The sequence below is a fragment of the Fusarium vanettenii genome (assembly GCF_000151355.1).
Source record: "Fusarium vanettenii 77-13-4 chromosome 1 genomic scaffold NECHAsca_1_chr1_3_0, whole genome shotgun sequence".
NCBI classification, from domain to species: domain Eukaryota; kingdom Fungi; phylum Ascomycota; class Sordariomycetes; order Hypocreales; family Nectriaceae; genus Fusarium; species Fusarium vanettenii.
The window spans coordinates 2,775,403-2,802,115 of record NW_003315881.1 but is presented as its reverse complement, the minus strand read 5'-3'; the positions used below and the strand labels follow the sequence as shown (position 1 = coordinate 2,802,115).

Genomic DNA, 26,713 nt, shown 5'->3' with positions numbered 1-26,713 from the left:
CTGATAGCAAGCACTATTAGGATGCAATCTATCATTACAGCCGGGATCGGCGTTTATTGTTGACTGATTTCTGTTCATGACATTTAATGTTGTTAAAATGTGAAGTGATACACCTGTAAGAGAGCGAGTCAGACGGACTTGCTACTCGTCAAGTCAAAGCTCACGCTTGGCGCGGTTGGCAGTAGCGAGTTGGTCGTCAGGGGTATCACGTGATTGGACACGCCTTAGCGCAGCTGGCGGCTCTGGACCTCAGCCCAGATTTTCCTCCCTGCATCTCATCGACTCTCCCCAAAACAGCTCATCCAACATTTCCGGCCAACTCAATCACGTGACATCAGGCCAGTCGATCGCGATCCCGAGGCAAAAAAATTACCACACGACAGTCGGACGGCCGAGCGCGTTTCGCAAGAGGAGGCTCCAGATAACCCCCAACCTGCATCTGCATCACGCCAGATGAAAGGCCTCACGGTCGGCATTGACGGTTTTGGAGTCATTGACTAAGGTTGCCTCTGTACGTGTTTTGATAGCGTCCCGTCTCCCCCAGCCATGACGTAGCCGTGTTTTTCCTTTGTCGCGACGAGGCCTAACTGGACAACCCACCAACCATAGACCGTGACCGTGGCGCCGGTTCATCTTCTTGCGAGACGTGAAGGCCCCCTGGATAGCTGGCGAGGTGGACCGCGGGGCATGAATCAACCGGCCGCCTACACCCCCCTCGAGTCGCTGTTGCTATTCCAGTCAGTGGTGACCAATGGAGTCGACACTGGGGCCTTCGCGCGCATCTCGGAGTCTCTGATTAGCAACTCGCTCATCAAGGATGATCCTACATACGATCCCACGCGACTGCAACCGGATGCGCTGCATCAGCTGTTCCTGCTGCTGCTAAGGGAGGAGCTGAGGACCGAGGCGGAGCGTGGGGATGCGACAGCAGATGGATCACCAGGGTCAAGGAAGAGGAAGTTGGGGACACCACCGCTGCCGACGCTTAAGGAGGTCTACGAAAATGTCGAAAAAATACCCGCGCTTGTCGACACACTCTACGCGCGATACCGCGAAGGCATCGTCAAGCAGATCCGCGAGGATGAGCGGCGGTTCGAGAATGTTCGCGGCGAGATTCAGTTGCTCGAGCGGACTGAGAGAGAGCGACGCGCAAGGGCCGCAAGTCAGAATGGAACACCGGTGCTCGCCTCGCGGGATGCGAAGCCTGTCCTCGCGCCTAATGGACCGGCTGCATCACCGACTCCAACCCCGAACTCGACGACACCGGCAGCTGTGCGGAGGGGACCTACACCGCATACACCCGTTATCCCACCAAAGCCTCCAGTTTCTCACGTTGCGCCACCAACTGTTGCTCCGCCGAGTCATCTCCCCTCTGGAACGCCGCCAGTCCGACCTACGGCATCTCCAAAGCCTCCTAATGGGAGTGGTTCTGTTCTTCAACCTCCCGCAGGTGTTCCTCAAACTGGTCCTCGACCGTTGCAACCACCACAAGCGCACCCTCCAAAGCAGGCACTTACTCCACGACCCGAGGTTGGAATCAAGCCAAAGGATGCCAATGTAACTCCTCAGACTGTGACGCCGGTAGCGGCTCCCCTCAAGTGGGAGAAGCCATATCAGCCTCCTCAAGCAGCTCATTCGACTCCACAACGACAATATCAGCCTCCTGCACAAGGACCGACGGTTCCTCCAGGGGTGCAGCATCAACCACAGCAGCACGTACAACACCCGCAACAGCAACAGCAACAGCATTGGTACCCTCAGCAGAATGCTCAGTTTTCCCCTCAAACTGCTGCTCAACCTCGCCCCCAGACACCGCAACACGCTCAACACCAGCCTCGACCACAGGCAGCTGCTCAACATCCGCCCCAGGTTCAGCAAGCTCAGCACCAGCCGCAGCAACAGGCCCAGCAACAGGCTCAGCAGGCCCAGCATGCGAAACCGCAGCATCCGCAACGACCAAATCCCCCTCAAACTCCCCAAACTCCCCAGCACCCGCAGCCCTCTCTACCACAGCATGCCACTCCCCAACAGGCTCAACACCCTTCGCCGGCACAACGTGCTCAGCAAGCTCTGCCTGTTCAACAGACTCAGCAGGCTCAACACGCTCAGCATACCCCGGTCCCTCACCAACCACAGCCGCCACGACCACAGCAACACCAACAGCAGCAGCCGCAGCGACCGGCTTCTCACAAACCGGTCCTTGTGCCTCCTCAGCATGCGGGCCAACTGGCACCTCCTTTGCAGCCAGCGCCTCCACGACCAAGTGGCGAAACCAATGTTCAAGCCCCTCAAGCTCGACCAGCGTCAACCACGCCTGTGCCGCACCCAAGCCGCCCTATTCAACCGCCACAAGGACAAGCACAGCAGGTCCCTCGTCAAATTGCGTCAGCCTCTCCTACTCCTTCTGCAGGAAGTACTGGCCCTATTGCTCCACCACAACAAAGATGGCCACCAGGATATGTACCTCAACAGGCACAACACCCCTCCCCATCTGGTTCTCCCGCACCTCTGGCATCGAAAGCGGATAACAAGGCTTATACTTCTCCTTATGTTGCTCAACCCCCACGACCTGCGATTCCTGAACATATTATCCGCCAAGCCGTCAATACACCTGTCAAGCGGCTTGGAACACCTTCTACACCACATACCCCAATTTCAGCTACACCAACACATCTCACACACGGTTTTGGAACTAGATGGGCCTCACAATCGACACCTTCCACTCCACGTCCCCTTAGTGGGGAACCCCAAAGTCCCGCGTACGAGCCAGTTAGCCCTCCTCAAAAGCCAGCAGCCTTGCCCAGCTCTGCTGGCTCAACACCAAGACCCAAGCGACAGGCGCCCAAGTCGGTACCAAAGGTGGAGCCCAATGTCCCCAAGTCTATTCGAGGACGATCGGCTCGAGCGGCACCCAAGAGTCGCGGGATTAGTGCTACTCCGTCCTTGACTCGATCCAGACGTAGTCAGTCTGTCATGTCTCATACGGATGATCACACGACACAACCCTCTGAGTCGGCGCCCAAGATTAAGGATGAGGATGCGACACCTCGGCCTACAGAGGACACTGGTGATACCACGGCAGACGAGAGTGTTCCCGGTCGACCCCTGATTGTGACCCCGAGCAGCGTGTCGTCGCGACTGCAGAAGCGAAAGCGACAGGATACACCTTCGGATCCTGCGCCGGCGACGACGCAGGTTCTGTGGACTCGTGGTTTCACCAAGGTTTCCTCGTCGGCTTTGGACCAGATCTCCAGTCACCGTGATGCCAACATGTTTGCAACCGCCCTTCGGGAGAAGGACGCGCCCAACTATCACCAAATTGTGCTGCAGCCACAAGATATAACGTCCATCCGCTCTGCTATCAAGCATGGTAATAAAGCAGCGGTCCAGGCAGCCGCGGGCTTACCAGGTGGCGACCCTGGCACAGCGCACGTGTGGCTGCCGCTCTCTGATGAGCTCGTCCCTCCTAAGGGCATCATCAACAGCGCCCAGCTTGAACGTGAGCTTGTCCACATGTTCTGCAATGCCATCATGTACAACCCCGACCCAGACCGTGGCCCTGGATCAGCGTTTATGAAACGGTCTCAGGACGAGGAAGAGGAGGTGGTAGGCTATCGCCTCGACGAGAACGGCGTGGTGAAGAACACCCGCAGCATGTTCGTTGAGGTCGAGAAGCTCCTGGGCGAGCTACGGAGCGCAGAAAAGGAGCGCAGCGCGCCACCGCCTTCTACCAACCGTCCTGCAAGTGTCGCCACACCCGCCGAGGAGACGGGTGATGATGATGACGAGCCAGGTGAACGTGAGACGGGGACGGTTAAGAGACGTCGAATTGGAACCAGGGGTTGAGTGAAGCTTCACCGCTCCGAGGTCACAACGACTTTGGATGTTGGCTTTGTGCGCTGCAGAGTGAAGCGCAGCTTGTACTTTTTTGATTGTGTACAGCGTCTAGAATACTGAGCTAGCTCATTGTTAATTACCCACCACTCAAGCATCCCATCGACTGATGCGTGTATGCTATGCAACAATTACTATTCCCTTCAAACGCGCCTTTGCTGTCTATTTGTGTCTGTGAAGTCTCCCGAAACTCCCAACGCCGTCATTACCCAGGTTCTTACAAGGGTCCACCGTCTTTGAGCTAAAGTATGTAGTAGAGTCAAGATATAAAGGCTCATTAAAGTTTAGGGGCGCCTTGAGATGTGCTCGACCGATTACTATGCAAGCCCTTTTTTGAGCCGGCGCCATCCTCAGCTGGTTGCTTGCGAGGCCAGTCAGGGCAAATATCGATATTGTCTCTGGGGAACCACCATTCGAGGAAGAGGAAGAATAGGTAGTCGACGACACAGCACAAGCAGAATAGCTTGCCGGCCCATATACCGCAGCCATAGTAGCGTTTCAGACGATCGATGAGAGCAAAGTTGCGAATCCGACTGCCGTAGCCAGAGGTATCGATGCCGTAGAACTCGTCTTCAGGGATAGTGCCCGAGATGCCGTCGTAGACACGCTCAGTGCGGAGGGCAACATTTTGCCACGAGTACATCTTCTTGACCTGGTCATGGAACTTTTCCGTGCGAATCTTACCCGCGCGGATGGCGGTGATGGCCTTTCCGGTAGCAAGCACGATATCGTCTTCCTCTGGCTTGGCAAATGTTGTCATGTGGGAGGGAAGCACCTCGGGAATACCACCAACCTGGGTGCACACGACGTACAGCCCGCAGCTGGCTGCCTCGACAATGACGGTACCAAAGGCTTCGGTGAGAGATGGATGGAGGTAGATGTGACCACGGACCATGACATCGCGGACCTCCTCGTGGCGGATGGGACCGAGCATCTCGACGCGATCCTGAAGAACGTTTGTCTCGATCATCTGCTCGAGATCAATGGCCTTGGGACCAGAACCGGCAATGATGAAGCGTGTGTTGGGATGATTCTCGAGCACACGAGGGATAGAGGCGATAAGGAGGTCAGTTCCCTTGTTGTAGAAAAGACGTGAGATGACGACAATGGTGATAATGTCGCGGGGTCCTATTCGTTGGGGAGGAGGGTAGACTGGGGCTTCAGAGCCAAACGTTGTGCTCTGAGGTGAGGGAGAAGCTGGAGTATCCTTGGGACGGAAGTTTTCTGCCACGACAGCGTTGGGTATGACTGAGACCATCAGGGGGTCAAGTGATGCCCGAAGCACAGTGTTTTCCTTGCTGCGATGATGTTAGAAGAGTTCTGGCATGGCATTGCTTTAAGTCTCACCATGTATGGCTCACGCAGATACTATGATCAACATCACTCAGTGTAAACTTGAGGAGTTTGTTGGTGAGAATGGTTCCAGCGTCGGCGAAGCCAAACAGCGAGTGATCAGTAAAGGCAGTGCGCAAGCCCATGGTGCGGGCGTGGAGGATGGCCTCGTGGCAAAGACTGCTGAGACTGCCATGGCCATGAACAATCTCGATGCGTTCTCGGATGCAAATGTTTCTGAAGATGGGAAAGAAGGAGAAGACGGTGGGAAAGGTGGCGTGGCGATAGATCTCGAGGAAGGGCACGTGGTAGACCTTGACGCCGTTGGTGAGATAGCGGACGCCCTTGCGGTCGTCGTAGGCATGAGTTATGACAATGACCTTGTGGCCGCGGTCGACGAGCTTTGTGGCGAGTTGGTAGATGTGTGACTCGATGCCTCCAGGCTGGGGGAAGAAGAAGTCGCTAACCATAGCGATGTTGTATGTGCGGCGTGTCATGATGGCGGCGGTTAGGGGGGTTCCAGCAGAGCTGGGCCCCTGAAGATGTCTAAATGAGCCCTTACTCAGCACTTGCTGAGGTGTTTCAGCCGATAGGACTCAATTGATGGTGTTTTGCTGCGCTGTCGTGATCATGGACTCATCTCATGCTTGTCTCCTGCTCTCATTCCACGTGTAAGACATGGCGATGCTGCAGGGGTGGTGTTTCCTGAGTGGACCATGCCAAGCTAGACCGCGTAGAAATTTAGCGGTCAGAGGCGGCAGAATCGCGATAAGATGCTTGATCCACCCAAAATTTTGGGAAGGAATAAGTCCAAGGCCCCTCCACCAACGATTCTGTATACAGATTTCTATGGTCTTGGAGAGGAATTGACCTAGAAATCATGTATGCCAGATACGTCCCTCCCTCAAAGGGCGGAAGCTCTTCGAATGCGGCACCAGCGCCCGCTGCGCCGGCAAAACCTTCCATCACGAGCGACGGCTTCAACTACTCACGATACGTCCCTGGCGCAAAGCCTGCGCCTGCGCCAAAGCCCGTCGAGGTGCCACAAGTCCAATACTTTGATGACGAGCCGACACCGCAGAAGCCGAAGCGGAAATGGGAATCTACAGAGGAGGCTCAGAGCTCTCCGCAGCCTGACAGCAAAAAGTCCAAGACCGAAGTAGAGACGGCGAAGAAGGACGAAGAAGAAGAACCCAAGAAGAAGAAGAAGGTTAGAAGAGGCAAGAGAAGGACCGGGGCTACAAAGGACGACGATGAGGAGCCAGAAGCCCCCAAAGACAAGGCCGAACCACAAGAGGTTGAGAAAGAGACATCCAAGGAGATAAGTGAGGTCCAGGAGGAGAGTCAGACAGTCGAGGAGGACTCTGAGAAGGACAAGAATGAGAGGAAGAAGAAGGAAAAGAAGGAGAAAAAGGAAAAGAAAGACAAAAAGAGGGAGAAGAAACAAGAACCGGAACAAGCTGAAGAGGAGAAGCCTGAAGTGAACGACGACAACGAAGATGTATCCATGGTCGATGCTACAGGTCCCGAGGCGGCTGAGGAAGTTCCCGAACCGGTTGAGACTGTGAAGGCAAGCGAAGAAAAGAAGGAGAGGAAGCGGGAGAAGAAGAAGAAACACAAGGAGCCTGAACCGACAGAGGGAGAAGCAGCCGAGGAGGACACTAAGAGACATAAGGCGGTGCTTGAGCGGTTGGAAAAGTCGTTGAGGTTCGCCAGCGAGACGGTACAGGACGTCGAGGAGGAATCAGATCAAGGAGAGCTCCATGGCCTGGAACCTCTACCTCAGCCCGAACCTATCTCCATCACAACCTCCAAGCCAAGTTACGAGACTCTTCCACCTTGGTTGGCGGAGCCAATTCGTGTCTCACAAGATACACGCACGCCCTTTGCAGATCTCGGCATTCTGCCCAAGGCAGCTCGTGTCCTAGAGGAGAAGGGCTTCAAGGATGCTTTTGCAGTGCAGACGGCAGCAATTCCTCTCCTACTCCCAACAAGCAAGCAACGGCCAGGTGACGTCCTCATCTCTGCTGCCACAGGTTCTGGAAAGACCCTTGCATACGCGCTACCTGTCGTACGAGATATCAGCCAAGGCGCTGTGACAAGGCTCCGGGCTCTGGTGGTTCTCCCTACGCGTGAACTGGTGAAGCAAGCCCAAGAGGCTTTTGAACTCTGCGCCAGGGCATTTGAAGGTGGAGACCGGAAGAGGGTCAGAGTGGGCATCTCGATTGGATCTCAGTCACTCAAGCATGAGCAGGAGTCTTTGATGGATCGAGAGGTTCGGTATGACCCTGACACATACAAGAAGCTACAAGAGGAGAGCGAGCAAAGGAAACAAAAGGCTGGTATCTCTGCTCTCGATGACCTTGACGATGACGAAGCCGATCCTCGGTTGAGTAGCATGGACGGCTACGTTGTGGACTTTCCCTCAAAGGTGGACGTTCTAATCTGCACTCCTGGACGATTGGTAGAGCACATGGAACAGACTCCTGGCTTCAGCCTCGACTACGTTCGATGGTTGGTGGTTGATGAGGCTGACAAGCTTCTTGCGCAAAGCTTCCAGGGCTGGCTGGACCTCGCCATGGATAAGTTCCGTGTCAGCAAGTTCAGTGCCCGGGACTTTCCAGACATGGACTTTTCGGGTGTTCGCAAGGTCATTCTCAGTGCTACTCTTACCAGGGATCTGAGCCTGCTTAACCAGCTGGGTCTGCGACGGCCGCGACTGATCGTCCTGGAGAGCGATGGCGATGTTCAGATCGCCGAGCATTCTCTGCCTGTACTCCTGAAGGAGCACGCTATAAGAGTTCACGACACGAATCTCAAGCCGCTTTACTTGCTTGAGCTGCTCCGAAGCCAGGATATGCTCATGGCCAGCCCGAACAAGGATGAAGACGCTGCTAAGCCTGATGAAGCTGAAGAGTCTGATACCAGCTCGAGCTCGGACTCTAGCTCAGACTCTGATTCTTCTGATTCTGACTCTGACTCTGACGCAACCTCAGACACAAGCTCCGATTCCGACTCTGACTCGGATTCAGAATCTGAGCCCAAGTCGAAACGGTCATCAGGTCGCTCGCTCAAGTCTCATATTCCTGTCTCTCTCATCTTTACCAAGTCCAACGAGTCGGCGCTTCGTCTATCACGACTGTTGGCGCTGCTCGACCCTTCGCTGGCCTCGCATATTGGCACACTCACATCTACGACACCTACACACATCCGTCGCAAGACTTTGCGCTCTTTCATGACACCATCCTCTCCTATCCGACTTCTCATCGCTTCCGATCTCGTTGCCCGAGGTATCGATCTTCCCAACCTCGACCACGTCATCAACTACGATCTGCCGCCGAGCGTTGCTGGTTATGTCCACCGAGTTGGTCGTACAGCTCGAGCTGGAAGGTCCGGATGCGCATGGACACTGGTGGGCGATGATGAGAGTGGTTGGTTCTGGGGCAAGATTGCTAAGGGTGCAGGTGTCAGGAGAGCTCAAAAGATGGAGAGAACGAGGATTGAAGAGATGGGTGAGGAGAAGGTGGAGGAGTATGAGGCTGCCCTGGAAAAGTTGGGCAAGGAGGCTGGAAGGTGATGTAGATATTAGAGATGGGCGCGCGTGGCGCATCTGGAGTTACATACCCAATCAAGCACTTGACTACACACAACGTCGGTATCTAGTAACCTGCCATTTGGCTGACATGTCTTTATCCTCAGTCAGACCAGTTGTTGTGCTCTGGGAGACCCGATGGCACAACTCGTGAACCAGAGCCATTCTCAGTTAGGCTTCCATACCCCTGTGCCCCTTTCCCCTTGTTTGGCCGCTCTGATGGAGTCTCTTCTTCTTCCACGATGGATCTCTCTGGCCCCGGCAATAGAGAGCGACGGGTCTCATGGTGGTCTTCTGTCTGACCTCGATGATACTTGGGCCAGGAATTCCATGAGCCCATGCCATCCTTGACAAGTATGAGACAGATTATCTTGTCCTACTGTTAACGACTTGTCTATGCCATCTTCTGGTATTACTTACCTGTATAAGACCGGCCGCTAGCACAACAATCAAGTCCATGCCTGAAGTCTTCTGAAGTGCTCCCCTCCATGGTCCTTTGCAAGCGACATCCCGCTCATACCTCTTGACGCATCTGTCCGCATCCCCTGGGGGAAACGGATAGGCCCGATCCTTAACCGTGTTTAGTCCACAGCAGTCGTACGCATCTTGAATACTTTGTATTCCGTGAGCGTCGTGGGAGCGAAACATGTGCAACCACTGTGTTTCGAGCATGCAGTCCAAAGTGGAGGAAGGCAGGATCGTCTCGAAGAGGATGGTCGCGAGGATGGTTGTTGCGAGGCCTTGAAGGACTTGGACGATCAAGGGGGCGAGCTTGGGGACTCGATTGGAGGAGGAAGACAAAATCGGACCGTGGCGAGAGTAGAACATGTTGATTAGAAAGCCGGAAACGGGGAGGAGGATGGTAAGGACGGAGACAGCGGGCGAGATGGGGAGGGATAAGGATGAGGCGTGGATGTGGACGCCGCTGAGGGACAATTAGTTGAAGCCTTGCAACGGAGAGTGGAAACACTCACATGGCGATTCCAAGCAGCACGAGGCTGAGCTGCAAGATATGGTGAGTCTATTGATGTAGCCATTCAGAGCTGTTGTCGACTTACAAGGATATGTACTATAACGGGGTTGATCTTGATCATTTTGGGGGCAGCTCAAGCAGTAGTTATGATGAAAGTAGAAAGAGAACGGAAAGAGAAGAAGAGAAAGAAACTCGCGCCTTTTCAGTCCCGATTGACAAGGTCTTGTTGGTTGGGTTGAAAATGCAACTGTAGGCATTCAATGACGAGGACCTTTCCCCACAAGATGCGGGAGGCCGACCACAGGCAGAATGGGACGTGTCAGCGCGCACAGTGGGTGAATGTAAACAAACATGACGGTAGATTAATTGGATCGATATAGAGGTAGACATTTGATAAACTGACTTGCCTATTTGATGTACCGTCGTTCTTATCTCTTCACCCACGGAGATAGCGTCCAGTTTAAAAAGGACCTTGATAACCTAATGTACAAGGGTTTTGTGATACTCTATATTATCTTGGACCATATAATGTTGATCTACAATGGTTATACAATGCAATTTTCATGATTACCCAAGGATAGGTAGGTAGCTACGCTGAGTAGGAGCAGTGTGATAAATATTCACCCCTGGAGGTAGTTAACACATGGCTATCACGGATGCTTTGGGCTGAAACATAATATGTAAACGTATCTTCATATATCCTAGCGTAGGTAGAACCATTCTAGTTGATTATTCAAACATAGGAAAATCTCGTGTAAATGACAGTCGGGCATGAGTTGCAGTACATACTGCTAAACAAACACACTTTTTTCGTACACAGACCATACTCGAAGAGTCTCGAGAGGTCTAGTTATACAGTCGTTTTTCGTCAAGAGATATTGGTAGCCAAAGCTGAGATCTCTTGACGAGGGTACATGAGAACGTATATGAAACAAAGAAAAGGCTGCTTCTCAAAGGAGCGAGCATCAACAGGAAGGAAATTGCGTGAGAGAAAAGAGTGACACTAAATCAATGTAAAGATAATCAGAAAACGACAAGATGAAGTTAGCAAAGGTTGTTTGCTGGATAGCTCAAGTAAAACGACTCGGGAGCCATGCCAGTTTTAGCATCAAAACTCTGGTAGTCGTCCTCGACCGAAGTGGCAGAGCTGGTCCCAGCCTGGTACGGATCCGAGCAGTCAGACGAATATGAAGATTCAAACATACCAGAGGCGTCGTTGGTGAAGCTCGTGCCACCATCAACGCCTCCAACCATGTCTTCATATCCCATGTCGCAGATGTCGTCGAGGAAGTCGAGGAAGCCCGCCTCCCCCGCCAGGTTGGAAGTTTCTTCCGAGGTCATGCCCGGGAGAGGTATATGGCTAGCGACTTGATGCGGGAGATCCTGTAGCTTCTCCATAACGTCGTCCTTGACTTGTGGCTCGTAGTGTATGAGGGCCTTCTCGACCGCCCTGGTTACGTGGTCGTGGATGAGGGGCTCGACCTTCTTCCACCACTCGCGGTACTCGGGGATGTTGTCCCGGTTGATGGTGGAAGCTTTGGCTGTAGACAGGGAAGTGTCGTGGTCTGGAGTTGGTTAGTATCTTGTGAGGCGTGTCAGGGGCTGCTCATGACTTACAAGGCGACGGGATACTAGGGTCATCAGGGGACAAGTTGAATAAGATACCATACCACTCCTTCCACTTTTCCTCTGGAGACTTTCGGGTTCTTGCCTTGAGCTTCTTGGCCTGCTCGTCGTCATATCCATCTGCGAGATCTCGAGGGATCTTGCTTTGGTCCTTGACTGGGCACGGTGTAGTCTCTCGTTGGTGCTTCTTGAGCTCCTCGTCCTTCTTGAACCGACGAAGGCATCTGTTGCACTGGGACTTGGGAAGACTATGGGCACGCTCAAGATGTTCCCTAGACATAATTAGTAACCTGTCTGTGTGAATTTTGGGCTCACTTACTTTACCCGAGGCAGCTCTGTCCATCCAGGACCACAGCACGTGCGCTTCGCCCCAAACGTCTTGGGGTCGTACTGGTGATAGGGACATGCGAAGCGCGGCTTGTTGTCGTCCTTTTCGATCCTTGCCCTCTTCTTATCCTTCTTCTTTCTGAAACTGTCATCATCCTCACTGTTGTCGCTCTCGTCCCTGCTACCATGTCGGCTGGACCTCTTCTGGCCAGCAGCCGACGAGCGGGACGTGGACTTGAAGCCCTGAACGGAACTCGATGAAGGGTGTGATCCCTGTTCAGGATCGCACCCTTCCTCGAGTGCGTCCAGCTTTCGTTTATAGCATCCCGAGATAGCAGCCATTAAACTGTCGACGATGATCTGCTTGCGGCGGGACAGCTCTTGGTTGATGCAGTGGTCTAGATAGGCAGCCGACAGCTTCGTAGTGGGCTCGGCGTCTGAGGAAGCGGCGGCTCGCCGTCCACCATCTGGCGACAGAGGCACGTTGGGGGGCTTTGCGCGCTCGTCTGCGAGGTGGTTGCGGTGTCCTTGAGGGGACGAGTTGACTTGGCCGCTTCTGGAATGTGTGAGGATGTGTATACATGAGATGATATGGGCTACTCACGGGGAGGCAGGAGAACCTTGACGGCCCTGACCGCGCTCCAGGTCCTTCTTAGACCGGGACTTTCGTGATGTGCCAATAGATTGGTTCTACATGGTCAGAGTTGGACAATAGCCGTTGAAGTAAGACATACAGTATGTGAATGAGATACAGTGTGTTCAGTTGATGAGCGAGATGGCTTGTTTCGAGTGACAAAGACTTTCTCTTCCGAAGCCTGAGGCATATCCGATCGCCGGCTGCCCAGACGACGGTCTATAGTTGATTTGTCGAGGGACGGCTTGAACCTCAGGAAGCCGGGGATGAGGTGTTGTAACTTGGAATGGGCGGAGCGGTAGAAGAAGGTGTCTCGATGGTGACGGTTCGAGGAATATCGTGTGGCTTTGTCTCTCAACGAGGGCATTCTCGTGAGCTACGAGGTCGTTTCTGGTGCATGTTTTAGCCTTTGCACTTTTTAATGAGAATGATGAGACGCCTTGAGAAGTAGAGAATAGAAAGTTGGCCAGAGTTTAAACATTGAGAGTAACAAGATAAAGAACTATATATATGTACTCACTATGGCCCGACTTGCCACTTAATAATTGTCAAGAGATGTTGGTAAAACCCGCAAATGCGTACTCCGCGATGACGGCTGCCATGTTCGCCGACCGCGGGGAAGAGAGAAGGGCACATCTGCGATGTCGAGGGACAAGCCATATAAACACGCGCGTGTGAGTGGATGCTTCTGCGCGAGAGATAATAGATGTACGACTTACTTGTTCATGCAGCAGACGCAACGAATTAAAGAGTCACGATGAACGTGATGGTAAACAAGGCTATACCTGTTTGGACCTTCCAGGTCATCCGGCCTGCATTGTAAGGCGGATGGATTGCATATTGCATCGCGGGAACAAGGCGTCGATGTACATGATGATGGTTCGCAAACTACTGATCGACCCATTTTGCTATCAAGTGGTTTGCCCAAGGCGATCATCACCCCCGCGGGCCTCGACGAATCATCTTGAGGCGAGGATAGGCAGGGCAGTCACACGGAGAACTGCAGTCAGCCGCTGCCAATTGAGGTCAAGATCAGTTGTGATCAAGTTACACTTTTTGAATGATACGAGCCCCAAGTCTAGCCCGCATTGTCCGGCAGTTGTCAATTCAGCCATGGCTTGGTTGTACAAAGAGTCGAGGCTGTCAAGACACAAGTTGTGTATCACGTCAACCCAAGGTCAATCCCACACAAACTGCCTCATCAATCTCAAGCATGAACCATGAGATTTACTGCTTCTTGCCGTTCTTCTCCTGCTGCTTCCGGGCCACGATCCCATCCACCCGCTTGAACGACGGGAACCCCTCAACGAAGCAGTTGGACAGCCACAACCACCACTGTCCAGACAACCTCTCCACGCCGTGCCTCTGCAGCTTCCTGTCGAAAAAGTAACACTCGACCACGTGGATCCCGACGACCGGCCAGAAGATGGCGTTGACGAGCCAGCTGTAGAACGTAGGTCCTCCCGGGAACCCCGTCTCCAGCAGCCTCCAGACGTCGGTGCCAGGCTGCACCCAGGGGAGGGTGGCGGCGCAGAAGAAGTAAAAGATTACAGATCCGGTAACTATAATTCCGAAACCCTCGGGTGGCCTGTAGCCTTCAATGACCACGTCGCTGAGGCCCAGCGCCTCGCGGGCCTCAACCGCCATCTCGATGATGCGGTCCTTGGCCTCTCCCCAGCCCTTGAGCGGCGGCGTGAACGGGATAAAGTGGTCCCTCCCGTCCTTTGAGCGAATAGTCATGCCATTGAGATCGACGTCCCGCAAGGTCGGGGACGAAGCGGCGCCGGCGGATAGGTGAGCGTAGTGACGCAGGTAGTAGGAGATCTCGCGCGTGTGGTCCTGGTTCATGTGCGACACGATGCGCTTCTTGCGGGCATCATCAGCAGAGGCCATTTTTGAGGATGTTGTAGGTGCCTTGGGGGCGGTATTTGGTGGGTGTGTTTCAATTGGGGCGTTTGGTGTTGAGAAGTGGTTGGTGGGCCTTTTGCTTGTGATTGTGAGCGCGACTTTGACCGAGTGAGGTTGAAAGTGGAGCCCCCTGCATTTCATCTCGGAGCCGGGATCGGAGATGGATAAATTGATGGGTTATTTTACCCCAAGGTCAAGATCAGTTAGAATTCACTTGGTATGCAATTTGAATGCCAATTGGGTTTATTTTGCTTGTCGAGGTGTGTGGCCGTGTAAGAGGTAACCAACATGATACACAGATACCAACCGTCTTACAAACACCAACACCAACTGGACACACAAATCTTGATCATAACTAAACATTTATTCGGTTCTGGTACTATCGTGTGCAATTCGCTTGCAATAAAAGCTTCTAATTCATCATGACTCGTTAACCCTCGCTCGTTTCTTGAACATGTCCCTTTTCCGCATCCCATTTATTCACCGCAACCTGCGTCGTCGTTCTTGTCTTGACACGGATGCCAATTCTCTCTCCCACCTGAGAAATCATGGAGAATCTCTGTCCTCCTTGAATTTCTGTTTGTACGTTTCCTCGGATCTTGTCTCCTAGTCGTAGATGGGACTGTGCCTGCTTCTTGCTCCGTTTTTCGATTAGATTCCTGAACGAGCTCATCTGTCGTAACTTTGTTATCGAAGTTTTTAGTTTGACTCGGAGAGTCTCGGTCGAATTTGTCTTTCCTGTCTCGGGTCGGGCGCTGGATATAGGTCGAATGCTGGATATGGGTCGACTGGATGGAGGCCGACTTGAAAAGGCTCGACTTGATGGAGGGTGGCTCGACTCTAGGCGACTCTCCCGCCATTCTCTGTCGCTAGGCGAATCCACGCTCGTGAGCGAAGGCCAAATATTTGGGAGGCATGCGACAATGACCAAGGAAGAAACTTCAACATCCATCCAGATAATTCGGTCGCGATAGTCCCACACTGGTTTCATCTTGGCGGCAAAGTCGACCATCTGCCACAGACGAAAGCACGAGACTGCCAATGCAAACACTGAGAGTGCGAGCATGCCCGTGACTATCAACCTCGGTCCAATCCCCGTTGAAAGTCGACAAACTGAAAGAAGCACCCCGACAAAAAGAGCGGCATTAAATGCAATGTCGAAACCAGCTGCCACATGTGAGAGAACCTGTTGGTTGAAACATTGGCCGTTTTCAGGACTTTGCGTCCAGCCGTTCCATGGAAAGTCGATTGGTGAACATTGGAATATACGCAAGAAAATAAAAACGATTGTGAAAATGGCGATAAACGCCATGGCCGTGTAGGATATAATTTGGTGTCGGCTGCGAGGGAAGATGCGGAGGCACACGAGGAGAACCGCCAGTCTCGATAGGCATAGACAGGCAAGTTCGAAGACTTCGGCAATGTAGACGATCTAACCATGACGTTAGAAAAGGTGGAAAAGATTAGCCATTATTAATCACACGTACCTTGAGTCCGTCTGTGACATTTTGCACAGCGGTATCCCAAGTAGTCAAATCGGCCGTCACAAACCAAGCTAGGCGATATTAGCATGCCCAGTCCATTGCCAAAAAAACCATACATCATACCTAAGTGAACCAAAGTGGCAAAGACTGTGTAGAGAAGCTTGAAATATTGTCAGACTTGATCCTCACTCTCTCGATGTCCAATCTTACCCCACAAATCACCATGACATGGTCATCCAAGGAGAGTCTGCTGCAGGTTGCCCAGCTCGAAAACACTCGTAGCCAAGGGCTCAGCCATGCTGGGGTTTCTGCTGCGAGTAGAACGTAGTGGTCGTTTCGCTCGGAGCCGGGTTCATCAATACACATCCGGCCTCGAACATTTGCGAATCCTGGTCGTTGTTAGATTCGAGGTACGAGATCGTCGTTGAATAGCAGTCATACTCAATCGTTCCATACCAGAGCATTCGAGAGAAATGCAAGTATCGACTTCGCGGTTTGGGCTGCCTCCATTGCAAAGAGCAGTGGCATTTATCCCAGTCCCGCTAGATAAGTCGCCATACGACGACTCAAGGCATTTTGACTATCACTGTCAGCAGGGCAAAAATGTCAGAGACAAAGCACTCACAGCACAGCTTGGTAGCCCGCCGGTTGACTCAAACCCATTGGCGCATACTCCAGCGATGAGCAACGGCGAGCAAATTGCCCAGGACGCGAGCTTCATACCCGTTGACTAGCATTGAGGCAGATTACTAGCAGGCAAAGTCACGACAAAAATCTCTTTTGCGCAGAGGCATCAACTCAGAACCATAAATCTCTTCGTGCCTGGCCGCATCTATAAAACCCCCGGATCGACAATGGACAAAGGGGGGCCCTACACGTGTAGTGCAGGCATGGCATCTGCATGCAACTGTAACGAGAACTAACACTAGCTCTGGGAGCTATAACTGCCATGGGAAACCCCTGTAGTTATCGGCATTGCAGAGGTTTAGCATTGAGGATCGCCTGAGAATCGCGGACGTGCTCTTACACAGACCAGCCGAACAGACGCAAATTCCATCATGCGGCTCAGTCTTAATAGCATGGATGCTTAAATTGCTTCTCAGAATAGCGACTGTGGTAACATTCATCTCGGTTGCCCCGGTCTGAGGACTGAGTCCATCAAGATCCACGGCTTGACCGATGGACTTTCATCAGGTCCTTGGGCACATTAAGATGCAACCCCCCTATCGCCGCATTGAGGGCGCCCAGCTTATGCACAAGTCAGCAAACCAAGAACTTTGCCATATGCACCCTCAAGTCCTATTCCCTCCCTGTGCGACGCATGGGTTGGCCCTAAACCAGGGAGTATGCAACCTCACCGAGCTGTAGCCACTCAGAGCTGGAATAAAGAAGTCTGTTGAAGCTCTCTGCACCAAGAATTGAGCTCACACTGGAGCTTTGACCAGGCCAAAACTGGGGCAGCGTCGTACGAGAGCAGTTGCATGCTTCAGGTGAAACCGCGGGCTCCTTTGGCGATGCAGCAGCGCATGATCCAGCCCGTGGAAAATTTCTCCCCGCAAGCTGGAGGGTTGGACAGAGTTTGGGCTGGGAATAGAGGCTTCTCGGGGCAGTTAGATTAGAGCATGGCAACTTTGCCAGATGATCACCAAGCACACAGACTCTTTGCCAGGGTTATAATTAGAAGGCGATTGATGTTAGCTTCGATCTGAGAAATCTTCCAGAAGACTTCTTCTGGATCCCTTAGACCGCCACTTGCGAGTCAGAGTCAGCCTGGCTTCCCAGGGTCCATCCGGTGCCACATCATCCCGCGTTAGCTTTCCAGCTTGTCGACGCAAGAGGGGGAGACCTGAAACGTGTGGCGAGTGAACTTTGGTCCTCAGGAACAGTGGGAGCTGCAGGTGTCACGTGGGCACGAGGTTGAAGCTGTTAGAGTGTGAGAGCCGTGTGCTCGGGTTCTTGTATCGCCAATTGAGGAGCCCGAGGCTATTGTATGAGAAACACGATCAGACTTGCGACCTCAACTTGAGGCTCACTCGGTCTCAAGGGTCCGCCGGAAGCGCATGTGCCGAGGTTGGCGTCTCATCAGGTGCTCGGTGAGGCATCGGCGAAAGGATTGAGCAACACAACTGGATCGAGGACCAAAGGAGCCGAGGATTGCTTACGCAGCAAAGATGAGGTGCTCAACGTTTCCACATGGACGCTTGAACGGCTCTGGAAGCTGCCTTTTACACAGCGCGGCTCGGCTTCTGTGGGTTCGGCTGTTGGTGGTTTGTAACGGCAACGTTGAGTGGTCCCGGTCGGCGATCCATCGGAGGTCCGAGCTGGCGCTTCGCTTGATGATGAATATCATGAAGAAGAAATTCACGATTGGAGAGCCAACTTTGTAGTATTAATTCGCAGAAAATTCATGAATGACTGTGCTCTGGTTGCCTGTTGCTCATTGCCAATCACGGCCCTGTCTCAGAATCTTGGGCGGGAAACTTTGAAGTGCGACAACTGACAACCCAAAGTATCCCCTTGCACTAACGGTCTGCTGAGTCATCACACCCCCACAGCTTCAACCCACAGATGGCCAACCCTTGGATCCCCCTCTATCGTATCTCCGCTCGGCGTTGACAACCTCAAATGGGGCAGCAAAACTTTTCTACGCAAGTTATCAGATCAGATTGATAAAGAAATCCCTTTTGACTTGCTGATGCCCCCGGGTCGGCCCAGCGAGCGATTCCTCCTCCTTCGTAACTCCGAACCGCAAGGTCCCAGCAACGCCCGGCATTGGGCAATCTTGAGAGGCCTCTAACCCATCCCCATCGGCTCCGGGCTCGATCGAACCATGACTTCCTCAGACCGAAGTGAGACCCCGGACTCGGACGGTGACCGAAAGCCTGGGTCCAGCAACGGCTCCGGCCAGCCGCCCGCCCGGAAGCGGCAGCGAGTCCGACTGAGCTGTCTCGAGTGTCGTCGTCGCAAGCTCTCGTGCGACCGGGGCTTCCCGTGCGAGCGTTGCATCAAGAGCGGCACGCCCGACCGTTGTAGCTACGAGTCTCGCAATGGAGAGGTAGTCAATGCCTCCTCGGGCGTACCCCCGCCCTTTGCCCAGCTCGACTCACGCCGTTTCGTCGATCCAACTACCGGCCTGTCCCCGCGGGACCCAGAGTTCGTCCGCCAGGATCACGATCGGATCCGACGCCTCGAGCTTGAGATTGCCCAGCTCAAGAACCAGATATCCCGCACTGGCGTCTCCTTCGATGGCAGCACCGTCGCTGCCACAACCACCTCGCCCCAGACCCAAAAGGATGACGCCCATCCTGGGGAGCCAGACCCTTCCGTTCGCGAAGTACACGAATCCATCGAGGCCACCAACATGTCTGCCGATAAGGGGGAGCTTCGCTTCTTCCGTGGCAGAGGCTTCCGCACCCGTTACTTTGGTCCCCATAATGCCAGTATGGCCTTTGTCGAGTTGACAGGCCTCTGTCCTTTCATGAAGGAGACGGCAGATGAATGGCTTCGTCCAGTCATCCTCCATGACCGAAAGGACCGCAAAAGAAGACGCGAGGATCGTGAAATGATCTTTGAGCAGTCGGATCCAGAGTTGGAGGCTCTGCTGCCGAGCAAGGAGGAGTCTGACGCCCTCATCGATGTCTACCTTGACCAGTTTGAGCAGGTCCATCGCATCGTTCACATCCCTACGTTCCGCAAAGAGTACGATGAGTACTGGGAGCCTGGCTCCACTAAGCGATATGCTGCCTTCACTGCCCTCATCCTCGCCATGATGGCGGTGGCCAGCTGTGTTCACACTCACGATAACCTCAAGTTCATTGGCATGATGTCTAATGCCCGCCACTGGGCAGAGCGATGGATCAAGGCCTGCGACGAGTGGTCATCGAGGCAGAGTCAGAAGCATCGTCGCCTGATTCACTATCAATTGGCCTGCCTCTTGTATCTGGGCAAGAGGGTCAACACCATCAAGAAGAAGCGCTTCTGGACTGGCTCTGGCGCCTTGATCCAGGACGGAATTGCCGTTGGACTCCATCGGGAGCCAAGTCACATGGCTGCCAAGATCACCGTCTTCCACCAAGAGATGCGTCGGAGAATCTGGGCAACGGTCCAGGAGTTTGATATGCAGGCGTCGTTTGATCATTGTCTACCGACGCTCGTGAGCCAGCTTCACTACGATACCAATGCGCCTCGCAACCTCGACGACGAAGACTTTGATGAGAGCACCACGGTTCTCCCACCTGGGAAGCCAACCAAGGAGTACACCTTCTCCTCCTTCCAGCATCTGGCTCGACAGAGTCTACCGCTCCGTCTGGAGCTCAGCCGTCTGTTGACAGGCCCATTGTCTGACATCGACTATGACCAGGTGATTCGATACACCAACGATTTAACACAGGAGATCGATGCGCTACCATCATGGGACATGAACATTGACAACACCAAGGGGAAGAAAAACCCCTTGATTGCATATACGCTTCTGCATGTGCAGCTGCGACAGTATATCATTCCACTCCATCAACCATATCTAAAGCTCCGCAAGCAAAACTCCAAGTATCAATACTCGGAGATTATTTATTACAACGCGGCACGGGACATTGTCCTTTTGCATGACAAGCTCTATGAGCAAGGGGTCCGCAGCCTCAACTTCCTCCGGGAGGATGCGCTCACGACAGCCATCAACCTCTGCAGCGTGACAATGCTACAGCCTCGAGGATCGACCAATATGATCATGATCAACTCACACCACACTCTCAAGCTGATTGAGAAGTGCATTGCGATGAAGGAGGACCGACTCCTTCGATGTGGCAACAATGAACCGTGGGGATACTCGATCATGTGTGCGGCACTGGGACTCCTTGAAGCACATCTGGGAACCAAGGAGCCAGAGGTTGCCAAATCGACCTCAGCAGAGAGGTTTGTCAACCTACACTACCGACTCCTTGCCAACCAGGAGCCTCCAGTGTCCGGGGAACAAGTATCAGGACCGATGAACGCGGTGGCAGGCGGCCCAGCAACAATGGGGGCACCCAACATACCGCTACACGACCGGCCAAAGGTAATGAAGCTTGACTTCCATGGCAGGGCGTTTCCTAATATTGGTATCCAGTCGGTGACTCCCTTCTCGTTTACGCCGGCGATGCCCTCGGCTCCGATCGACCCAAACCAGGCCCCTTGGATGATAGGGGGGGACTCCACCCAGCCTTTCAATCTGGATCCGAGTCTGGAGCTGCTAGGGCTGAATCTGAACGAGATCTGGGGCGAGTCCTGGGAGCTGGGTTAATCAAGAGCAAAGCAAAGCAGTGCGTGCGTGCAGTGGGGTTTGTCTGACGCCTACGTAATAATAATAACTGCTGTGGATGTGCTGTTGTGCCTCTCTGAGGGTAACTATGCATGGGTACTGGTACTTATGGACAGGCGTTGTGTTATCATGGGAAGCGCTGCCAGAGCCAGACTTGTTTCTATTTTGATGATACCAGGATTCTTCTCTCTACTCAACCAACATCTTTCGACATGTCAAGCACATATCAACGAGTCTGGCAGCCAATGCCACGAGTCGGCTCATGTGTCTTGGAACAAAAGTCATGCTGTGGGTCTGAATATTGACCCTACTCCATACTGACAGGCTGTACCAGAAAACAATTGGTGTGCGCTCTATTGGCTGACTGACTGACTGAACCCTGGTGCTCTGACCCAAGCCCTTGACTGACGCCTCATCCCAGAGAATAGGTTGAAATTTTGCAGATGCCATACGGATGCCTGCTTTATCATTGTCCCCCTCTATCGACTCCTCATCGTGTGCAAATATTGGACAAACTGACTGCTCCAGCTGTTCAGAATACTGATCATCACTACCCAGGATCCAATCTTGTTTGTGGGCGCCGCCATCATCACCTCGCCCTAATGCTGCAGCTTGGCGATGCGGGGTCACCCCGCCACCAAACGTCTCGTCTACCGAACCGTCAACAGCATTTCGTTGGAAATATGGTCGATATAAAGAATATTGATATGGAAAATGAACTCATTAATGATGCTACGGGAGTGGAAGTGAAGATGATACTTGAGATCAAGATGAGGTGGTGACGGGCCCACTGGTGAAAAGACGTTTGTACCAAGGTGGATGAAAGGACACGTGCGCTATTACTACATTAAGACGGCAGGGATCAAGATGTTGCAATTGGCAGTTCAAATAACAATAAAAATGAACCTCGATCTTCCTTGGGCCTCTCTAAGTGAGATGAATAGAAGGGCCACTGTTTGTAAGACAAAGGCTAGAATTGGATCAGTGAGCGACAATACGGCTGTAAAGTTCGCCTTTACCAGTATATCGAGGGCATTATAACGATAGTACCTTGATTATCCGGTTGCTCTACTACCAGTATGGGGTCACGTTGTGCCATGGGGAATCACATAGTCGCCTCGAGGACAAGTCATGTTCATCCATCTCATTACTATGAGTGTCCTTATTACAGAAGCGCCAGACACAAGTTTCCTGTTCATAGATTCCCCCTGATTGCCATAACTGTAGAAGAAGATACTATTGCAGCAAGAGACAAAAAGAAGAAGAGTAGAAAAAACGGCAAAAATCTAATCCTCCCTGCGTTGGGAGGACTCGATCTCAAGATATCACGGCAATTGCAATGTGAACTTGCCATTGCTCCAAGTGATACCATGTAGCGCCGCAGGGGTGCGATAGAAGAGATGGGCCCCGGTCTGGACTTATCAACCCATTCCCTAATTCATTCATCTCACTTCAAGGTGATTGTAACGTCATCCATGGAAACAAAAGTGGCAGACTAACAGACGACTCCAAGAGCATGACTATGGCTAGGTAGCTAATAAGTCCATATTTGGATTGGTCTGGATCAGCGATCCTAAACTCATCCCAAAGACCTCAAAGTCTACTCTCATACCCCAGTTTCCTCTTCAAAGCTCATCTTCTCATCAGCCCTATCAATTAAGCTTATAGAGATGTCGGCTATTCAAGTTCAACTACATCATCACACATTTGGCAAGACTGTTTCACACCCAATTTTGTCAATTGACTACCTATCAGATCCCAAACACAAGATTCCCAAAGCAACCCCCTAAACCGATAGTTTAAACTTTTGGACAGACAAATGAGCGCGCTGTCCCAGGACTACATAGAGAAGAGAAGCGAAAAACCAGTGAGCGTCACGGCTGTGTATTACCCGTTCGTCATCATCATCATGGCGTCCCAGAACTTGCCATGGCATTGGCCTGAGAGCCTCCGGCTCGGTCTCCAGACAAGAGCCCGGCCGGCAAAGTCGTCGCTTAAGCGCAGCAGCACCAAGCAACGCACTTCTTGGGGTAGGTGCAGGTGATGTCAAGCTCGATGTACTTGACGTAGTTGCGGCCGTAGCTACCATATCGGTCGGTTCCGTAGTTTTTGTTGTCGTCGTTGTTACCGTAGTTGTTGCCGTAGTTGTTGCCGTAGTTGTTGCCATCCTTGTTGCCATCCTTGTCACCGTAGTTGTTGTTGCCATACTTGTTGCCGTCCTTGTTACCGTCCTTGCCACCGTAGTTGTTGTTGCCGTAGTTGTTGCCGTAGTTGTTGTTGTTACCATACTTGTCGTCGTTGCCACGCTTGTCCTTGTTGCCGTTGCCGTAGTTGTTGTTGTTGCCATACTTGTCCTTGCCGTAGGTGTCCTTGCCGTACTTGTCCTTGCCGTACTTGTCATCATCGTGGCCATACTTGTCCTTGCCATCCTTGTCCTTTCCGTACTTGTCCTTGTCGTCGTGGCCGTACTTGTCCTTGCCATCCTTGTCCTTTCCGTACTTGTCCTTGTCGTCGTGGCCGTACTTGTCCTTGCCGTCCTTGCCATAGCCACCATAGCCGTGACCCTTCTTGGGCTTGCACTGGTCGTCGTCGATGCCGATCCAGACGCTCTTGCCGCAGAGCTTGGGCCATCCGGGGAACTTGTCGAGAGGGACGACGCACTTGTTGTCCTTGCAGTAGTCCTTGGTGAGACTGAGATCCTTCTTGTACTTGGGGCCCTCGGTCTCGGTGGTGTAGATGCCCAGATAGGCGGTCTTGTCGCTCCACTTGTCCCAGTCGGCGTACTCGACAAAGAGGCACTGCTTGCTGCCGTACTTGCCCCAGTCGCCGCAAGGTGCGATCTTGCCCTTCACCTTGTAAGAATCACCACCCTCACACCAAACAGACTCCTCAAAGTCGCCGGCGTAGGTAGGCTTGGAGTAGTCCCAGGACTGCTTCTTGCACTTCTTCTTGTTGTCGGGGCAGGTCTTCTTGCAAGTCTTGTGGCCATAGCCGTAGCCGTTTCCGTAGCCGTAGTCGCCACGAGCCTCAAGGCCATCCAAATCGCGGGGGTGGTAGGGCTTGTAGGGGCACCAGTCGCAGCGGCCAATGTCCCACTCGTAGGTCTTGCACTTGTCCTTGCCGTGGCCGTAGCCATAGCCGTCCTTGCCATGACCGTACTTGTCGCCATCCTTGCCGTAGCCATCTTTTCCGTGGCCGTACTTGTTGCCGTCCTTGTCGTGGTCCTTGCCATAGCCATCCTTGCCATAGCCGTCCTTGCCGTGACCGTACTTGTCGCCATCCTTGCTGTAGCCGTCTTTGCCGTGGCCGTACTTGTCCTTGCCGTCCTTGCCATAGCCGTCCTTGCCATAGCCATCCTTGCCATGACCATACTTGTCGCCGTCCTTGCCGTCCTTGCCATGACCGTACTTGTCGCCATCCTTGCCGTAGCCATCCTTGCCATGACCATACTTGTCGCCGTCCTTGCCGTCCTTGCCATGACCGTACTTGTCGCCATCCTTGCCGTAGCCATCCTTGCCATGACCATACTTGTCACCATCCTTGCCGTCCTTGTCGTGGTCCTTGCCGTAGCCATCCTTTCCGTGGCCGTACTTGTCCTTGCCGTCCTTGCCGTCCTTGCCATAGCCGTCCTTGCCATAGCCGTCCTTGCCATGGCCATACTTGTCCTTGCCGTCCTTGTCCTTGCCGTCCTTGTCCTTGCCGTCCTTGCCATAGCCGTCCTTGCCATGGCCATACTTGTCCTTGCCGTCCTTGCCATACTTGTCGCCATAGTTGTCGCCATAGTTGTTGCCGTACTTGTTGCCGTACTTGTTTCCGTACTTGTTGCCGTAATTGTTGCCATACTTGACGTCCTTGTCCTTGTCACCATAACCTCCAGGGGTGGCGGAGGCGCCGGCAGCAATGAAGCTGAGGACAGCGACGACTTGATGAAGCTTCATGTTGAAAGACGGGGTGTGTTGAGAAGAAGATAAAAAGAGAGTTGTTTGAAACGAGAGTGTGAAGATAAGAGATCCGGAGATGGGTGCTGAAGGAGCTCGTGGGATGAGGATGAGATCTGGATGAGAAGGAGTTGGTTGAGGGGGCAGGAGTCTCCTTTTATAGATGAAATGAGGGTATATCCATCCAGATGTCTGAGAGCGTCTTTGAGTCTCTTGCTTGAGACTCGAGCATCAAGCTTCCCCGTGCCATACCAGCGTGGCTGGCACTGGGCCCAAGCCATTGAGTTCTTCCCACGATTACCGCCGGTTCAACACCAGCCTCCAGGGCTACCGCCACATGAATCGCCTATACCCTCTGTTTGGCTTTGCGACAATCTCAGATAGTCTCAAAGATCCGTGCTCCAAGTGCTGACCCCATACAGCTTTGATCTCTCCCATGACCTGACCTGACGTTGAGCCTCATTCCGCATCCGAGCGGCTTCGACGGACAGGCACAACTCTATCCATGCTTATTGAGTTACGTTTAGATGACGGCTGCACTGTACATGCATGTGATGTTCAAGCTCATGTCCTTGAACGGAAGTGCCCACTCTTGGAGGACCGCGAATACACGGACTCGTTTCCGCCCTCCATATTGGCTGGTTTGGACCAAGTCCTCAAAACAAGCTTCTCTCGAAAGGAGGTCAGCGAGCGGGCCGAACGGCATAGGCTCGAACCGCTGCCCCTTCATCAAACGGTGCGAGCCCGTCTCTCCGCAATTCTTCGGCACATCTTTGATTCGATAACGGGCACAGTTAGTGTAGCTAAACATAGGCCTAGCCCGGGAGTTGCAACGGCTCTCAGCTCAGGGCAAGGCGAAGAGTGTGGCGAAAATTGAGAATTAACTTTAGGTAGCCGGTACTGTAGAACGCCAACGGGAACCAACCTCTTGGGCTTTCACCAAAGCAAGGGGAGCCAATCAAGGAAGTAAACCTCGCCGGCAGTCGATATGCCGCATGTTTAGAGTGAGCCACCCGTTCGTATATGCAACAGACGTTGTGTCTCGCCGTTGACGGTGCGGTCGGGACGCCATCGCTGCAGAGTTGCTCGACTGCATCGGGAAGATTCAGGTACCGGCATTTGGGAATTGGCCAACATGATTGGCAAAGGAAAAGAATATCCGTCTTTCAGCTCCGCAACTCGTTCTAGAGTCAATCTCTTTGCTGACGAGAGCGTGTCGATCCAGCCTCGCCGCGGACAACTCGGCGATTCTCCATGCTTTCCCCCGTGCGAGCGGCAGTCACAGCGTCCGCTCTTACCGCAAAGAGCATCCGGAAAAGAGTTCAGGTCCGAATGCGGGTTTCAGGTAGCCCTCGGGGCCGAGAACTCTGGGGAAGTGAGGTGAGCGGCACATCGGGGCCTAGCATCACCGTTGTGTAATGTGCCATCGTGTGGCGTCCAGCCGGTAGAGCGGTTCCCCGCCATCGATCCTCGCCCAATCGGTGCATTACCACGAGAAGCAACGCTTACACCCCTCGTTTCCCGTCTTCCAGATCAAAGGTAGGGCGGTTGAGCCACTAAAGAGGAGAAACGAAACAAAACATATCGTGGAGCCATGCAGCGTTGGGGTGGTTGCACGTTGATCATGTCGGAAACAAAAATAAATCGAAAAATGTGCCAGCATTAAAGCATCATTGGGTGTCGTACAGATGCAATGCAACCCTTTTTGCGGG

At 53.1% G+C, this 26,713-nt stretch overlaps 8 protein-coding genes across 8 annotated transcripts; 3 read left to right on the top strand and 5 right to left on the bottom strand.

Annotated features, from left to right (window-relative positions):
- Positions 1-86: 86 nt before the first annotated feature.
- NECHADRAFT_103198 (uncharacterized protein) lies at positions 87-4,012 on the top strand (the record flags this gene model as incomplete). Its single annotated transcript, XM_003054400.1, has 5 exons — positions 87-104; positions 201-328; positions 384-489; positions 610-2,118; positions 2,152-4,012. The coding sequence occupies 5 exons, from the start codon at positions 87-89 to the stop codon at positions 3,844-3,846; spliced, it is 3,456 nt and encodes a 1,151-aa protein (XP_003054446.1). The 3' UTR covers positions 3,847-4,012.
- A 159-nt stretch (positions 4,013-4,171) lies between these two features.
- On the bottom strand, positions 4,172-5,723 carry NECHADRAFT_90275 (glycosyltransferase family 4; the record flags this gene model as incomplete). Its single annotated transcript, XM_003053684.1, has 2 exons — positions 4,172-5,192; positions 5,242-5,723. The coding sequence occupies 2 exons, from the start codon at positions 5,721-5,723 to the stop codon at positions 4,172-4,174; spliced, it is 1,503 nt and encodes a 500-aa protein (XP_003053730.1).
- Positions 5,724-6,106: 383 nt separating this feature from the next.
- On the top strand, positions 6,107-8,803 carry NECHADRAFT_90274 (uncharacterized protein; the record flags this gene model as incomplete). Its single annotated transcript, XM_003054399.1, has 1 exon — positions 6,107-8,803. The coding sequence occupies one exon, from the start codon at positions 6,107-6,109 to the stop codon at positions 8,801-8,803; it is 2,697 nt and encodes an 898-aa protein (XP_003054445.1).
- Positions 8,804-8,921: 118 nt separating this feature from the next.
- Positions 8,922-9,912, bottom strand: NECHADRAFT_75166 (uncharacterized protein; the record flags this gene model as incomplete). The annotated part of the gene is made up of 4 exons (XM_003053683.1): positions 8,922-9,164; positions 9,239-9,743; positions 9,793-9,821; positions 9,877-9,912. The coding sequence occupies 4 exons, from the start codon at positions 9,910-9,912 to the stop codon at positions 8,922-8,924; spliced, it is 813 nt and encodes a 270-aa protein (XP_003053729.1).
- A 575-nt stretch (positions 9,913-10,487) lies between these two features.
- On the bottom strand, positions 10,488-12,745 carry NECHADRAFT_98902 (uncharacterized protein; the record flags this gene model as incomplete). The annotated part of the gene is made up of 5 exons (XM_003053682.1): positions 10,488-11,356; positions 11,409-11,689; positions 11,737-12,300; positions 12,349-12,434; positions 12,479-12,745. The coding sequence occupies 5 exons, from the start codon at positions 12,743-12,745 to the stop codon at positions 10,836-10,838; spliced, it is 1,719 nt and encodes a 572-aa protein (XP_003053728.1). The 3' UTR covers positions 10,488-10,835.
- An 860-nt stretch (positions 12,746-13,605) lies between these two features.
- Positions 13,606-14,271, bottom strand: NECHADRAFT_75164 (uncharacterized protein; the record flags this gene model as incomplete). Its single annotated transcript, XM_003053681.1, has 1 exon — positions 13,606-14,271. The coding sequence occupies one exon, from the start codon at positions 14,269-14,271 to the stop codon at positions 13,606-13,608; it is 666 nt and encodes a 221-aa protein (XP_003053727.1).
- Positions 14,272-18,600: 4,329 nt separating this feature from the next.
- On the top strand, positions 18,601-21,045 carry NECHADRAFT_75163 (uncharacterized protein; the record flags this gene model as incomplete). The annotated part of the gene is made up of 1 exon (XM_003054398.1): positions 18,601-21,045. One exon carries the CDS (start codon positions 18,601-18,603, stop codon positions 21,043-21,045), a length of 2,445 nt encoding a protein of 814 aa, XP_003054444.1.
- Positions 21,046-23,057: 2,012 nt separating this feature from the next.
- NECHADRAFT_75162 (uncharacterized protein) lies at positions 23,058-25,001 on the bottom strand (the record flags this gene model as incomplete). The annotated part of the gene is made up of 1 exon (XM_003053680.1): positions 23,058-25,001. One exon carries the CDS (start codon positions 24,999-25,001, stop codon positions 23,058-23,060), a length of 1,944 nt encoding a protein of 647 aa, XP_003053726.1.
- Between the last annotated feature and the right edge of the window lie 1,712 nt (positions 25,002-26,713).